The sequence below is a fragment of the Bemisia tabaci genome, chromosome 6 (genome assembly GCF_918797505.1).
Source record: "Bemisia tabaci chromosome 6, PGI_BMITA_v3".
NCBI classification, from domain to species: Eukaryota; Metazoa; Arthropoda; class Insecta; order Hemiptera; family Aleyrodidae; genus Bemisia; species Bemisia tabaci.
This window is the reverse complement of record NC_092798.1, coordinates 2,146,717-2,162,679: the sequence shown is the minus strand read 5'-3', so window position 1 is coordinate 2,162,679 and position 15,963 is coordinate 2,146,717. Positions and strand designations below refer to the sequence as shown.

The window sequence follows — 15,963 nt, the reverse complement described above, 5'->3', positions numbered from 1 at the left end:
ATTTGGAGCCAGCAACACCCGCGCCCCGAGTGACTTGATTCCGAACTAAATAACGGGACAACCCATTTTCCTACTGAAACAGCGCTTTCCTTGAAAATTGTATATCTCCATCGAATTATCAGCTGATGCCTAACCTCTCAATCGGTCACCTCGAGTTTTAATCAAAATTACAGTGGGTACAAACTTAAAGTCCAAATGCTGAAAACTCGGCAAAAATACTCTGAGCTTCAACGGAAATGGAAATCAAGAGCATCGACAATTTTCTGGAAAGCGTTCAATTGACATTTAAAGCTTTATTTCGGACGTGATCCCAGGAACGACCATGTAAACAAAGCAATGAAAGTCCCATGAGTGCCCTCGCTTATCAGGTTCTCCTGACGGGATATCTCCTCCTCTTCCTTATCTTCTGCGTCTGTGTGGTCATTCTACTCATTTATCTACTCGTCATCTACTTTAGAAATACATAAAGTGTCCTCTGTGATTTGTGTATTGTGTCTCTATAGGTTTTACAGAAATTAATCTAGAATATTTTCTCTTATTCCTCATTTTTCTTTTCTCAATGATCCGAAGTCGCTTTTATGCGCTTGCTATGTGCTTAAAAAATTAATCTGGGGTACCGTCCCCTCATCACGTTGATAATTTTTCCCGCGCGAATTTCCCATTTATCTCCTGTCAAAATTTATCTTGTGTGAATTTGTTCTTGTTTGTGAAATCCATCTTCTTACTCTTTACAATAAAAAGGGAGAAAAAAACTTAACACATTTTCCCACTGACTGTGTCTTTATAGAGATTATCTCTCCCTCTTTGCTGACAAGCTGTCTGGCAAAATTGCCATTCTCGTGAGATTTTGAGGGCTGATCAATGGAAATGGAGGAGGAAGACGAGCAGCTCTTCCTTTTCCAAGTGACCGCGGAGAATATCGTGATAACAGACAGATCGTGTCTGTCCGAGGCGGACGGAACCGACCTGGTCTACGTGAAGGTTTTGTATCCAGGCTTGAACTGGATCGAGTTGGACCAGGTGGACTTTTGCTCGTTGCAGGAGAAGCCTCAGCCAAAGGAGAAAGATTCATCAGCCTCGATGAATAAAGTCCAGTCGAGCCAGATATTCTTCTCCAAGGAAAACATCGTCTGCAACGAAGGTAAGGGATAGAAACATAGTATCAATGGGCAAATATGCAAAATCACGTATCTCCATTGCTGGGTGGCATTTGTCAACGGAAACACTGCGATATTTTGAAATTAGGACGACTTTTTGGAGATGCTGTACTTTTTTGATCAATCGAACAACATTTTGCAACTATTAGGAATCACTGTTTCTGGCTTATTTCAAAAGGAACGTGTGCCCCCCCCCCCCCCCTGGTGAAAATTGGCGATAAGAGCTGCGTTTCAAAATACCATACGAATTCTTATAGCCGGCTAAAGAAAGCTACAGAAAATCATATAGCTGGCTGTAGAATGCGGAGAAAATCATACGGCCGGGCTATACGAAGCGATAAAAAAGTATGCAGCCGGGCTATAGTTCCTATCGCCGGGCTTTACACTTTATCGCCTGGCTGTTGCTTTTTCGCCATCAATTATAAAAGGCTATAAGAAATTGTGTAGAAATGGGCCTGTTGCAAACTTTTGCTAGAGCAAAACTAAGAGTTGTTTCTTATAGATAATGCCTCAAAAATCACGATGAGCGCATCGGCAAACTCTGAAATGCACTCATAACTTCACAATCTGCGTAAGAAATTTGCGGTTTTTTGAGCTTCCCGCTTCAAAAACGATACTACGGCACAGGTGAACATTTTGTAAGAGGAGTCGTTCCATCGTCGGCAATAATCATCATAGCCGACGCCAATCCGCCAAAACACGTTTGATGGGACGAGATAACACCTGAGCTGGATTAGACCAGATAACAATCGGTGTGTTAACGTTCATATTTTCCACGCCCGAATGGATTGACCTTGAACTCTCCTTGAATTACGCGCGGAACTGCGTGCAAGCGTCGGCCATGATGAATATCGCCGACGATGGAGCGACTCCTCTAACAAAATGTTCACCTACGCCGTAGTATCGTTTTTGAAGCGGGAAGCTTAAAAAAACGCAAATTTCTTACGCAGATTGTGAAGTTATGAGTGCATTTCAGACTTTGCCGATGCGCTCATCGTGATTTTTTAGGCATTATCTACAAGAAACAACTCTTATTTTTGCTCTAGCAAAAGTTTGCAACAGGCCCATTGTGTGCTTTGGAAATCATTAAGGTTTGATACGGAACCACCTTAATATTTACAAAACACACATTATATTTTCCTTTAATACATGTTTTTTTTATCAATTAAAATGAGAATAATCCATACAGGATGTGCAAACATTTCAAAATCATGAGTTGAATAACGCTGACTCTGCCAGATTAAATATTAGAGCCTAACACAAGCGGAGCGGCGACGCACTGGTGCCTACAAACCTAACAGGGATACTTCACGCATTGCGCAACGCGTGAAGTATCCCTGTTAGGTTTGTAGGCGCCAATGCGTGTTTCGAGCTGGCTGCCCGCCTGCCACGGCGCTTGAAGCAACTATTTCACACCAGAGGTATTGCACAGTATCATACGAAACTGAAGGCGCTCTAATATATTAGGAATGGCAGACATTCATCAAAAGTACGGAGCTTTCCTCGCAAAATAAATCAAGATACTACGGCCGAAAAAGAGAGCATTATTCCAAAAACTCACTAATTCCTAGCATCCGTAATTAAGAACGTTTAGCATACACTTTATCGCCTGGCTGTTGCTTAATCGCCATGGGCTATAAAAGGCTTTAAGAAATTGTGTAGCCGGCTATAGAGGCTATTGGAAATCTTACAGCCGGCTGTAGGTCTATGGTATTTTGGAACACAGATTCTACTGCCAATTTTTACCAGGGCCATTAGCTTCTTCATGCAGATGGGGGCTTTTACGAATGAGCCAGGGATTAGGACTCTTTATTTGCAAAATAATGACCAATCGGAATCATCGTAGCTACTTCAAAAACGGACGGCATTATTGGACGGAATTAACCAAAATCGACCTGATGACGTTGAATGTTGCTGTATTCCTTTGGATGTTTTATTCTTCATCAGAAAACTAAGTGATTTTTTGCATCGAAAATTTCCGAGGGTCTCAAAGCAAAGAAATTCTCTGGAAGATACGAGGTGTTTTGTTTCATAGCTCTCTGTCATAAAAAAGGAGATGAAGAAAGGCAACATGAAATTCAGTTGGGCTAATCTCAGTTGATACTGCCCAATTCAAACAGGAAAATCCTTTAAGCTTAGAGGAAGCTTCCTTTTTTCCGTCTATGCAGCATTTTTCTGCGGATGCAATTTCGTACTCATCCGTTCTGACTTGTGTGCGATATTGGAAGAGCTTAGTCTCATCAAAACGAAGTATCACGGAGGTGCGTTAAATTTTGAGCATCGCAACCAAACTTGCAGCTATCCCCTGTCGGGAGGGGGTTGTGCTTTGGAAGGGTGGAAGGGTTTGAGGGGAGGGGACTAGCGGGGTAAGGTAACTGGCGCCACTCTGAGCCATACCGCCGAATAAGTGGATTCCGTCCACGAGTTATATCCCTGAAAGCCAAAGATGCCGGCGGATTGATATGCATTTTAGTGGCGAGGCATGTATGATCGATTATCGATGTTTTCCAATTTAAGGCTATTGTAAAGAATCGATTATTTAGGTGTTCGTTGCGAGCACCCCGTTTATCGATCTTTTCCAGGGTTTAAATGGCAGATCGATTGATATATCGCAAAGCACGCCACGCCACTGATGCATCCCTCTTCATTTTACACCCTAATTTAATCCATATCTGATTGAATTAGAATAGATAACTTACCGATTAAATTTTCATTGGGATTTACTCACGTTGGGACATTCTACAGACTGTCTCAGGATTCAATTCCTAGACTGCAAGAGCTAGTGGCGCTTCTTGAAAGTTGGCAACTCAGTTTTTCCTCAATTATGTGCATTAAGACATGGGCCCTGATACCCACAAGAACATGTACATAACAGGGCTCACGTCATAATGCACATAGTTCCATTTCATAGAAATACGTCCGTTTAATATATATTTATGTAAAACAATCGATCCTTGGTTAGGCAGCTATATTTTCAATGAATTCATAAATGGAGCAAAAACTGCAGTAGCGTGGTTTATAGGCACATATACGAATTTTTCACTATCTAAAGATTTTTCCAAAAGGGTTCCGGAGAGAGCCCTCTTTCCTCTTTCCACTCATAACAAGAGCCAAATAGCGTCTCAAGCTGCATTGACACCCATTCTTGCTGTTTTTGTTGAAACAATAACTAAAAAACATTATTCCAAATAGTATCTCTATTATGTTCAAGAGACGTCCGGTCTCTATGAAGAGACTTCCGTTTGATTCAACGAGATATCATGTCACGGTCGAACGGAACATTTTCCTGGGTGCATCGCATTAGCCAAAAATGGACCGCATTTAGAAGAAAGGAACCAAGCCATACCAGCTCACAGTTATCTTCAAGCAAAAAAAATGCGACAAAAATGTACTAAAAAACGGTTTGCGAATTTCAGTGAATTGTCTGCACAGTGCAAAGCGAATTTCTTAAAATTTTCGAAAAAAGTCGTTCGAGCGTTCTTTTGTAAAACATTAAATTGCCCTGTTAAATTTGACAATAGCTCACAGAGGTCTTGAAGTAAAAAAATATGCGACCAAAATGGATCCAAAAACGGTTTGCATGGGGTGAGTCTATACGTGTGAACTTTAAATCGCGTAAAATCAAACTCTTGGCTGATTCTAATTTCGAGAAATCGCAATTTGAAATTTTCATAAAGAATAGAAGTTTTCACTGATTTTGATCAATTTTTTTTTATTTATTTGTCCTTAGAATCCATGTTCGGTTCAAGGTTTTATTCTTCGTTCGATTCATTTCTATCAAATACATGCCCTTTCGTTAGATGCCGACTTCTTATCATACTCTTTTTTAACTAAACAATTCGCCTTCTGCTGCGACAGCAGCAATTGTTGTTACGAATATGTTGTGCGTGATGATTATAGGTCATTACATACTCGACTCTCTGAAGGCGTTTTATGTGCACAAGTAGCGCAATCTGTCGGAGAACGAACGACTCAGGGATTAATCGATTCTTTCATTCACTTCTGTTGTTCTCCAACAGAGTGTTCTACTTTCGCACATCAAACGCCTTCGAAGAGTCAAGTATGTAATGGGCTGAGATCACCACGCACAACATATTCGTAACAACAATTGCTGCGGACGCAGCTGAAGGCGAATTGAAAACACGCTCGAAATAACTTTATAGGGATATCATGTTACGGTTGAGCGAAACATTTTCCTGGGTGCATCGCAATAACCAAAAATGGACCGTATTCAGGAGAAAGGAACCAAGCCATATCAGCTTTTGTCAAATTTAATTAGGCAATTTAATTTTTTTACAAGAGAACGTTCGTGCGACTTCTTTCGAAAATTTTAAGGAATTCACTTCGCACTATGCTGAAAAATCACTGAAATTTGCAACAAAAAAAAAAAATCCGCACAACCATTTCCCTTTGAAAAATTAAATTGCTCGATTAGATTCGGCAATAGCTGATGTGGCTTGCGGTTCCTTTCTGCTTTAAGGCCTATATACACACGACGATTCCCATTGAGTGAAAGACGAAAGCCAATGGAGAGCCTTGATTTCAATCCATCGACGTCGGTATATCGGAATCAAGGCTCTCCATTGGCTTTCGTCTTTCCCTCACGGCAATTAATCGCTGTGTGTATCTAGGCCTTTACGCGGTCCAATTACTTGTCTCTTTATGTAGGGAAATCATTCCTGATCTCAATGCGGCCCAAAGCACTGCTATCCCACCTAACAACGAGCGACCTACAGATCACCCTGTATCAAGGCGTTCTCATCGACGAGCCATGGGTGATCGCCTCACACGAGACGAAGATGAGCGCGGAGATGTCGCGGTTGGTGGAGGAGGCCCTGCGGCACCCGGACCTGCGGGAGGGCCCGGCGGCGATGGACAAGCAGTTCCCGCTCAACGGCGCCTTCGGCCAGGTCTGCGGCTTCCTGCAGTGCACGCTCTGCCTCTCCTGCGCCGGCCCCACCGCCGAGTTCGCTCTCCGCAACGCCTGCTACGTCCGCGACACCGAGGACGAGGAGGGCGTCCACCTCGAGGATGAGATCGTCGATGTCGAGAGGGCTAGCGTCGATACCGTCGCGGGCGTTGATGTCCGAGCACCCTTGCCCAGTCAGCATAGTAAGGTGAGCTATACTGAAAAAAAAAATATTGCTGAAATTGCCGTGCACGCGGATATTTCAACTGCATGGCGAGCTAAAAAAGGAACGTGCAAACCATGCAGGTAAAATCGCTACACAAATTTCAGCTAACTTACACACACGCGTGTAGGTGATTTTGCTACACTGAAAAGCTACGTCTGTTACCTTTTTAGTTATTCCTCCGTAAATTTCGCTATTTTTCCCTAAATACCGCTACTTTTCCGTAAATTCCGCTATTTCAGCCTAATTATTAAGCTATTTTTACTGTTCGTAAAGTACCAATACAAAAAAATGCAGTTACACTTCCAAGCCACTCGATGCAAGATTAACTGCATGAAGGCGCGCAGATGTAGCAAATCGGTGTAGCAATTCGTGCTAGTCGTTCACTTGATTCAACACCGTGCACGGATAAGAAAGCTTTATGAAGTGAAGCAAATTTTGCGCTACCCTAAATCGGTGAATTAGCAATCCTTTTTTTCAGTTTATCATTCTGCGTTTAAGAGAAAATACGTAAACAGATGTGACAGCTTACCCTCGATCACCACTCGCTACTTAGTAGTGGGCTTACTTTAGATTACGAATTTTCCACGATGGCCATTTCGGATTAGCCCTCCATTATCAGGTGTGTTGTTTTCACTCCAGACTTATGGATGTAATGTCCCGGGCCGGTCACATGGTGACAAGCCACAAACCGAAACCGAAATAAAAACACGAAAAAACTAAAAAAACTTAGAAACTAAAACCGAAAAACTAGCAGCAGCTAACTAAAACAAAAACTGAGGAAAATAAACGGAAAAACGACGGTTGTTTCATCATTACTGTCACTCCTGATTCAGTTGCCAAAAGAAAATATGTACCGGTTGTTGAGAGAATATGCACCGCGTGAAGCAAAAAGAAACCAAGCCACACCGACTATTACCAAATTTAACCGGGCAATTTAATTTTTTACGTGAAAACGGTTGTGCGAATTTTTGTGCGAATTTCTGCGAATTTTCTGCATAATGCGATGCAAATTCCTTAACATTTTCAAAAGAATCCGCAAAAACGTTTTCTTGTAAAAAATTAAATAGCTCAGTTTGATTTGCCAATAGCTGATGAGGGTTGGTTCCTTTTTCCTGAACGCGGTCCGAAAATGTGACAGGATCTATGAAAAGGGACCTTAGCCAAATTCAAAATTGAGATATTGGCACCACTGCAGATGAAGAACATCCGCAGGCTGATCGTTGAAATCGATAGACATAGCTATATACGAAGAAGCCAAAGGAATTTGGAAGGAGCCCATTGGTGGAAGCGGGTGGTTGCAATGGATAAAGAAGGTAGATAATAGACTAACTTACGGCAACCCACGAGAGATCCTGTGGTTAGTCCACCATTTTCTCCCATAGTCTACTCGTATAGGAACCAACCATTTCAACCAACATGATCGTTCCACACTCCTTGTGTCTTCTTTGTCTTTCGTTTTGTCTATCAATTTCAAAAATCAGCCCACAGGAGATAATGTTGCAAGTAACACCACCCTAGAAAAATATCGACCCACAAAAAACGAGATCAAGTGTTGAATTGAAAACTCCAATCTTAAACGCCCATCGGCGAAATGAACATTTCGACAATCATAACATCACTTGAATGCTACATGTACAATTCGCTCTTAGTTGTCGTCTGTTTTCCATGTACGAAACATTAAAGGCGTTCTAAGATCGTCTGTCTGTCAACGATGACGCATCTTGCTCGTTTTTGGATTCAGAGAGAGACCTGCGGGTTGATTACTGAAATTGGTAGGCAGAGCCATAGACAAAGAAGATAATGAGCAAATAGAGGGATCCTATCAGTAGAAGCAGCTGATTGCAATGGACAAAGGAGGTAAGTAATAGACTAAATAATGGCGGCTCATGAAAGACCCTATACTCTGTCCATCAATGTTTCGCTGATTTTTACAATCCATATGTTTCAACCATTAAGTGGATCGTTCCATCTTTACTTTGTCTCCTTTGTCTATGGCTTTGTCTAAAAGTTTCAATAATCAGCCAGGAGAGAACTAAGCGTTTTCGCTTTAAGGCGCAAATTGCCCTCCGAAACTTCCACAAATATTGCTTGCACAACAGTGTTTGTGATTGCCCTGAGCTACTGCTGCCGTTCAAAACTCCTTCAGTTATGAAAGTATGCAATTTGCTCTCCGGAGAGTTAAAATAGTTGCTTGTTGCGTTTCAATGCTTTTGAATGGGTGTATATGAAGGAGTCTGTTAAAAGTAAGCCGAGCAACCTTTCTCTCACAATTGAACCTGAGGTTATCGTGAAATGAGCCATACAAATAGTTTCTTGATAAAATGTAAGTGAAGATCATCACATCTTGCTAAAATTCATCCGAATACCTTAATTTTTTAACCTAGTTTTCTTGATGAGGTTTTGGTAAGACTTTTTGGCATCCTTTTGCTATGATTCTCTCCAATGTGTAAAAAGCATTTATAAACAGAGGTCGAGAAATTCTTAAAAAAAACCTTTTTAAATATCCAAGTTAGGAAACCCTTTTTGTTCTTTCTTATGCAAAATCTCATCTCCCTTTTTACAAGTTGTTTATCACTTCATTCCACTCCATAATAGAAAATCATAAGACAAACGCGTACCGCACAACGCCTGAAAAGCAAAGCGCCTTGGAGGACGTAACCTTCTAGTTCCATAGTAAATTTTAGCAAAACTTTTACTCAAATTTTCCCTAAAATTTTTATTTTTCATGTCGCTTTTTTTTGGTTTTTTCTGTTTTAAGCATCAATGTGAGTTATTTTAGAGTGTAAAAAAAGTTTTGAAGTCAACTATTTATGCTATTCTTAAAACGGAGAGTTCGCATGCAATTGTTTTATTACTTCATCTGAAAGTGCTTAAAGTGCTGATTACACAATATTTTTAATAATGTTTTTCTGATATGGAAAATAGTATATAAAAATAGCTTTAAAAGTGAGAAAATGCACTGCCTAGTGACGTCATCTGGCAGCATTTTCCATTTAAACACATGTATCATGGTAGATTAGATCATTTTGAAATATCTTCTCCAATAATTGTTCAAATCATGAAGCAATGGTATCCTCGTGTTCAGTTCACTCGGTAGTTTCCACTTAAACACGAAATTTATCGAATTTCAGACACCTACAAATTCTGTATTGTCCGACAAAAATTGTAGAAATAAGTTAATTAAATACGAACAAAAAATGGCTCCCTCATTCGTGCACTTCAACAATTGTTATTATATCTTTAAAGTCCAACTTTAATAGTCAATGCTAACAGTTGAAGATTGCTTTAATCGCAGGTGGCGCGGCTCCTAAAGGCAGACGATCCTTTCACCTACTTCAAAGGCGTCGAGGTGGACGAACTGGTCAAAAGCGACGAGTACCTACTCGGCGGGCGCACCCCCTCCAACGCCCGGCAGATCCCCGACAACAACTCCACCTCCCTTCTCCCCGAGCCGCGAGCTGTCATCTCCGCGACCACATGTGACACCTGCCGCGGGGGTGTTTTCAGCTCCATCGATGACGTCACACTCGATGACGTCAGCGACGACCGGCGGAAACTGTCTATCCTACAAATTTCGGATATCCTGAACGAGATGCTAAGGAAGAGCGACAAGAGCCCGTCGAAACCGCACCGCGAGCTCAGTTTCTCCACGATATCGGACATCACAGTTTCCACGCGGAAGACCAAAAGTCAGAAACTGAGGACGAAAAGTGAAGAAAAATCTGGGGAAGGCTTCAAGCGAACAAATTTTGAAAGGCATTCGCTGGTGAGTATTATTCTTGATGTTCCGCTCGGCGCACAGTGCGGCATCCTTACACGTATTAAGTCCTAGTATCTGTATTCAATAACGCTTTACATGATTTTTGAACTCCTTTATAGGAAAAAGTGCTTTGGTTCAAGCATTTTACCGCCGAGAAGATCTCCTTATGAATCGATGAAGAAAAGAATGCCTGCGTGAAGAAGAAAAGATGCTTATATAAAAAGAAAAGTCAGTTACATTAAGCAGAAACCCGCTTTCATTCTGCGATTCTATTTTTGATTCAAAACAGAATCTTTTTGTTGGCATACTTAAGAATGTTTTTGCCTAAATCGAGTCATTTTTTTCTCTAATGATTTCCATACATTATGCTAAATGTTATTAAATACGGATGGTAGGACTTGGTGAGTTTTTGGACTAACGCTCTCTTTTTGTGCCGCAGTATATTGATTTATTATGAGAGGAAAGCTCCGTACTCTTAAAGGATGCCTGTCATTCTTAATATGCTGGACCTTCTATTTCGTTTGTTTCTGTGCAAAAACTCTGTCGTGAAATAGTTGCTTGAGGCGCCGCGCCGCGCCGTGGTACGCTGCGGCGCGGCAGACGGGCGGCCAGCGCTTAACGTGTATTGACGCCTACAAACCTGAGGGGATACTCCAAGCATTGCGCGTATCTCTGTTAGGTTTGTAGGCGCCTGTGCGCGTTTCTCACCAGAGCACAGTACGGCATCCTCATGATTGAAGCGGGCAAAAATCGGTAAAAGACACTTAACTTTAAATAATGAAGATAGTAGCACCGACATAAGAAAATACCTTGGCACTATCAAAGTAAAACACTCAAGGAATAAGAAACTGCTGTACCTCAGGACTTTTTGCATATTTTTCGAGAGAAGTTCATTTGAAGTTGGCAACCTCGAATTAGTCCTATGTTGACAATGTAGAAGCAACGTGAAACACCCAAACTGAATAAAATCCTTAAAACTTAGCAAACTTAGTAGCAATAAAATCCTACTTCCTTAGTACGGCGGCAAAATTTCATGAATAATAAAATCTTCAAATTTTGCGTGAAATATTTCATGAAATTTCAGAAATTTATGAAAGTTGAAAAATACCGGTTCCTTTTCGTGTTACGTAAAGTGCAAAAATTGTGACTCTTCTATTTTGTGTGAACCAGTGCGGGTTGCATACTTTAGCCCCTGAAAAATATGAAATATTTCACAGCCTCGTGAGATTTCATGAAATATTTCACTGAAATTTCCAATCCTTCCATTCTTCTTACGTTCCATGCCACCCTGTTCCTGAGCCAAGCTATCACTCCACGATGTATACACTCAGCAACGTCGTCGCTCCTTTGAAGTAAGGATGTATCTTTATTTGCACGTGAGCCCTGCTTTCCGTTTAACCTCGAAGTTTCTAGAGCTCATGTGGATATAGAGATACGTCCCTACGTCAGATGGCCTCCTACGTCTCCCAACTTGGAGCATGGGAAAAACTGGGTCGCAAGACGCGGAAGACGGAAGATGGCTCGGTAATGAACTCGGGAGAAAGAGCCCGCGGGGTTGAATCGAGTTAAGTTTAGCGGTTCGCGGATAAAATGTCCGCCTCGCCCTCGCGAATTGAGGAGCGGAAGATTGCCGCTTAAGGGGTTGATGGATCGCATTTCAAACGTCCCCGTCCGGCGCAGTCGAGGGGCCCAACCGGATAGCGGTTCAAACTGATGATACCCAGGACTCGTTGTTTGTATGGGGATCCGAGGCTCACGGGTTTTCGGGGCTTGTGCGGGTCCGTGCGCCGGGTCGGAAAGTTAGTTGCGCGCCATCCGCCCTCTATCTATCACCATCGGAACTTCCCTGACCTCGTCAGTGCAGAACTGGGAAATATTTTAATTTATTTCTCCGGCGGCGTCTATCACGCATACCTAATTTCCTTGTCTGGAAAAATAGGGGGCGAGACCGCACCGCGACACTGACATACGGCGTCGTCAGATCGGGAAAGCGAACTTTACGATTCAGTTTTCGAGAGGAATAAAATGGGGTGTGCCTTTTTATTTCATTTTTATATTTCGACCGCGTTTAGCAGGAAGGAACCAAGCCACATCGCAGCTATCGCAAAATTGAATTGGGCAATTTATTTTTACAAGAGAACGTTTGTGCGAATTCTTTTTGGCATTTTTAAGGAATTTGCGTTGCATTTTGCAAAAAATGATCTGAAATTTGCTCGAAAACTCCGCGCAGCCATTTTCACGTAAAAAATTAAACTGCCCGATTAAATTTGGCAATAGCTGATGTGGCTTGGTTCCTTTTTGTTTAATGCGGGCCACTTGGACTTTGTATGCTGAGAGGAACCATAATGCACGCGAACTTTATTGGCATGGTTCCTTTTAGCATAAAATACGTTAATTTGTGGCCACGAGAGAAAATACCTTAATAAACGGTAATGAACCTTTTACAGGATCAATTTTCGTTGCCCCAGACTCGAAAGGGAGTCTATAAAAAAAATGCCCTTTTTCGGAAAACTCAGGAATTTCATTCAAATTTGACCTAAACAAAATATCATGATGAGACAATCCATCAGCGCTGTTTAAAGTTTTAGTTACAGTTCAAAGCTCTTTTCTGCAATATAGAGTTGCAAATTTTACATTTCTACCATTGAAAAATTCGAATATCTTAAAACTTCTCGGTTAAAAAAAACAACTTGAGCTAATTCCTTTTATATTCTGAGGCACGTTGTCACTATAGGGTGCGTAAAAAATGAAAGTTTAAAATGTCATTGTCGCAGAACGGCACACTCATTCTTTCACACTCGCACAATGTTTGGTAAAAATACGTCCAATAAATAATTGGACGTATTTCTGCCAAACGGAACTGTGTGCATTGTGACGTGAGCCCTGTTATGCATATATTCTGATGGGTCTCAGGGCTCATGTCTTAATGCACATGGTCCCGTTTGGCAGAAATACGTCCAATTAAAATATCACTGTTATCAATACTATATTGATTCGCCTTTATGTTAACTAATACACCACCGATCCTCATTTTCAGGTGAACTTCAACCTGCACGGACCCATAAAACTTTTGGAACCGTCTGAACAACCAAAACCTGTGCATTCCTCGCACGATACATTGACCTCGTTGATGACCTTAGAGAGTGAGTTATGTCACATGGACAGCAAAGAGGACTTCTCCCTAAGCATCGTTAAACACGCCAGCGTGTACCACGTGTCCATCAAGAACTCAGCCAATCAACTGGATAACGTCCTCAAATTCAAGATTTACGGCAACGATGTGACCCGGAAACGACCCCGAGAAAATAATTCTGTCAGTGTCACGGTCGTCCCGACTCGAAGAGAGAGCTGACAATGGCTCCTATCCTCGAAAACTAGTAACATTGAAAGATTTTGCCGTCTAAAGATGTCAAACATTATGTACAACGTTTAGTTAATGAAATCATCTCCAACGATTCTCTCAATCGGTTCGACGATCTGTGACTGAGACATTATTATCATCATCTCCGATAATGCCGTCCAGACCATGGCTCAATTGGACCGCATATTGCAATTTGGATCTATAAATTCTGGCCCGGTTTAAAAACAACGCATGTGCCATTAATTTCCCTATGCACATTAGTGTTTTTTCGGATGAGCCAGAATTTATAGTTCCAAATTGCAAAATGCAGTCCAATTTGGCCGTGCAAGAAGGCGCTAATGAGCCAAGCTGACGTTGAGTAAGGCCGTGCCCGCATTCCTGATCCATGTTGACACAGAAAACTGAGATTCAACCATTTTGAAGGCATTTTTCGTCACGACATCATGGAACTGCGGCGGCCAATCTCAAATTGTTCCCTGTATCCTTTATTTACACCATGATTCTCCCAAGAACTCTGTTCATGTAGCCACAAGTATCCTCAGACAGCAGCGATAAGTTAAGTTCCGAGAATTATGAGGTAGTCGCAACTCTCCGGTTGCCACTAATCAGACTCCATCAAGGTCAAGGCGAACTAAAATTTTTGAAAAAGTATGTCAATGCACGATCGCTTTGTTTTAGGGATGCATTTTATAGTGCATAGTACCCTTAAATGTCTACATATTATTGCATTCTATTAAAAAAAGAGCCGATTTCTTGTATTGACGAGATCAGGGTATTCACCACGCCGATTCTCAAGTTATCTGTTTACGAGTGTAGCGATGCATTCGAGGATTTGCCAAATTCGATCAGATTCGAACCTTTGGAATTTCTCTTTTTACTTTTAAAGAAAAAATAAGAAAGGTTTCGTTTACGTAGGTATAGTCCGCAGGTTTCTCTTTGTTGCGTTGCCAGGTCATTCACTCCTAGCTCTCGCCTCCGCTCCCGTCGAAGTCGTAAAAATTTCTCAGGTCGCCTCCCGATATTTTTGAAGCCTCGTGAAATCCACTGGCGGCTTCAATAAGTGGTTCACTTTTTCCAGGGAGAGATTCCTCAGGCTTTTGGCTTTACAAAATTTTAGGTCATCTTTTTTCTAAGGGTTGTTTGGGAACACACATACCTAGCTGAATAAATACATATCGACGGTGAAACTACCAAACCACGTATCTCGGTTTGCGACGTCGCAGACTTCCTGCCATACTTCATTTTTTAAATGAAAAACTACTTAACGTCCAGTCTTGAAAATCTCTGCGATTTTTCCTCTTAGTGCAGAGAAAATTCTGTGAAAATTTCAAGGAATGATATTGATTTGGTCTACTTCAAAAAAATAAAATGTGAGCGTAAATTTTTAAACACCGCAAACGAGATACGTGGTTTGGTAGTTTCACCATCGATATATTAAAAAAAAAAAAAACTGAGAAGAAACATTCACTAGATTTTTTTCAACGCTTTGACTGAGATTTTATGAGAGCCCACAAAGGCTGGCTTCCATTCATCCATATTATCATTGATTCGTTTTTTATCAGTTCAATCAACCAGTGATCCGATTCGATGATCCTGCAGCAATCATTGAAGTAAGGCATATTTTCCTAAGCTTTGGGTCCTGGCTTCTGTTTTACCAAGTTTATAATGGACCGTAGGTTGATTTATATTTCTGAACGAACTGTTTTTTAACGCTTCAGTCAAATAAAACACTTTATTGAGTTGCATAAGCTCGTAAGATCAGTCATTCTATTGATTTTGTGCTCCGAATTTCTTGCGAAACTACAAACCTGATATCGAAACTTGGCTGTTTCAAAAACGCCTTCGATTACGGCGTGATACCTTACGCATTCCGGAGAGTTCAAATAGTTGTATCATTGCGCCTTAGGAATGCGACGGAAGATTAAAATGGAAATAGCCTTCATTCACGCTGGCCTTTTCGATTTCCCTCGACATTTTTGCAGTGGTGAATATTCACATAGCTGAAGTGCGCTCCAGCTAGAATTGTATTTAGCAAATGGGCAATTTTTATACCAGGATTATAAATAAACAAGTGGTAAGGAATAAAACAAAATAATATGAACTATGTAAAACGATAATCCGGATATAGAAACTTCGCTGTTTCGAAAACGCCTTCAAATGCGGCGTGATACCTCACGCATTCCGGAGAGTTCAAATAGTTGTATCATTGCGCCTTAAGAATGTGACGGATGATTAAAATAGAAATAGCCTCCATGCACGCTGGGCTTGTCGATTACCTTTGACATTTTTGCAGTGGTGAATGCATAGCTGAAGTGCGCTCCAGCTAGAATTGTATTTAGCAAATGGGCAATTTTTATAGCAGGATTATAAATAAACAAGTGGTACGGAATAAAACAAAAGAATATGAACTATGCAAAACTACAAACCTGATATCGAAACTTGGCTGTTTCGAAAACGCCTTCAAATGCGGCGTGATACCTCACGCATTCCGGAGAGTTCAAATAGTTGTATCATTGCGCCTTAGGAATGCGTCGGACGAGTTAAATGGAA

The 15,963-nt window shown here is 41.3% G+C and overlaps 1 protein-coding gene across 2 annotated transcripts; it reads left to right on the top strand.

Annotated features, from left to right (window-relative positions):
- The first annotated feature begins 25 nt into the window (after positions 1–25).
- On the top strand, positions 26–14,589 carry LOC109033837 (uncharacterized). 2 transcript variants are annotated; one of them, XM_072301505.1, is made up of 4 exons: positions 26–1,141; positions 5,826–6,274; positions 9,588–10,058; positions 11,223–11,375. In XM_072301505.1, exons 1-4 carry the CDS (start codon positions 862–864, stop codon positions 11,298–11,300), a joined length of 1,278 nt encoding a protein of 425 aa, XP_072157606.1. In that variant the 5' UTR covers positions 26–861; the 3' UTR covers positions 11,301–11,375. The 2 variants fall into 2 exon arrangements, with proteins under 2 accessions (XP_072157606.1, XP_018902191.2); XM_019046646.2 differs by lacking the exon at positions 11,223–11,375 and adding an exon at positions 13,090–14,589 and having other exon boundaries at positions 29–1,141.
- The last annotated feature ends 1,374 nt before the right edge of the window (positions 14,590–15,963 follow it).

Coding starts and splice junctions, on each gene's coding strand:
- LOC109033837 (XM_019046646.2), top strand. CDS start 862: ATGGAAATGGAGGAGGAAGACGAGCAGCTCTTCCTTTTCCAAGTGACC. Junction 1,142..5,825: donor AAACATCGTCTGCAACGAAG/GTAAGGGATAGA, acceptor CTCTTTATGTAG/GGAAATCATTCCTGATCTCA. Junction 6,275..9,587: donor TGCCCAGTCAGCATAGTAAG/GTGAGCTATACT, acceptor CTTTAATCGCAG/GTGGCGCGGCTCCTAAAGGC.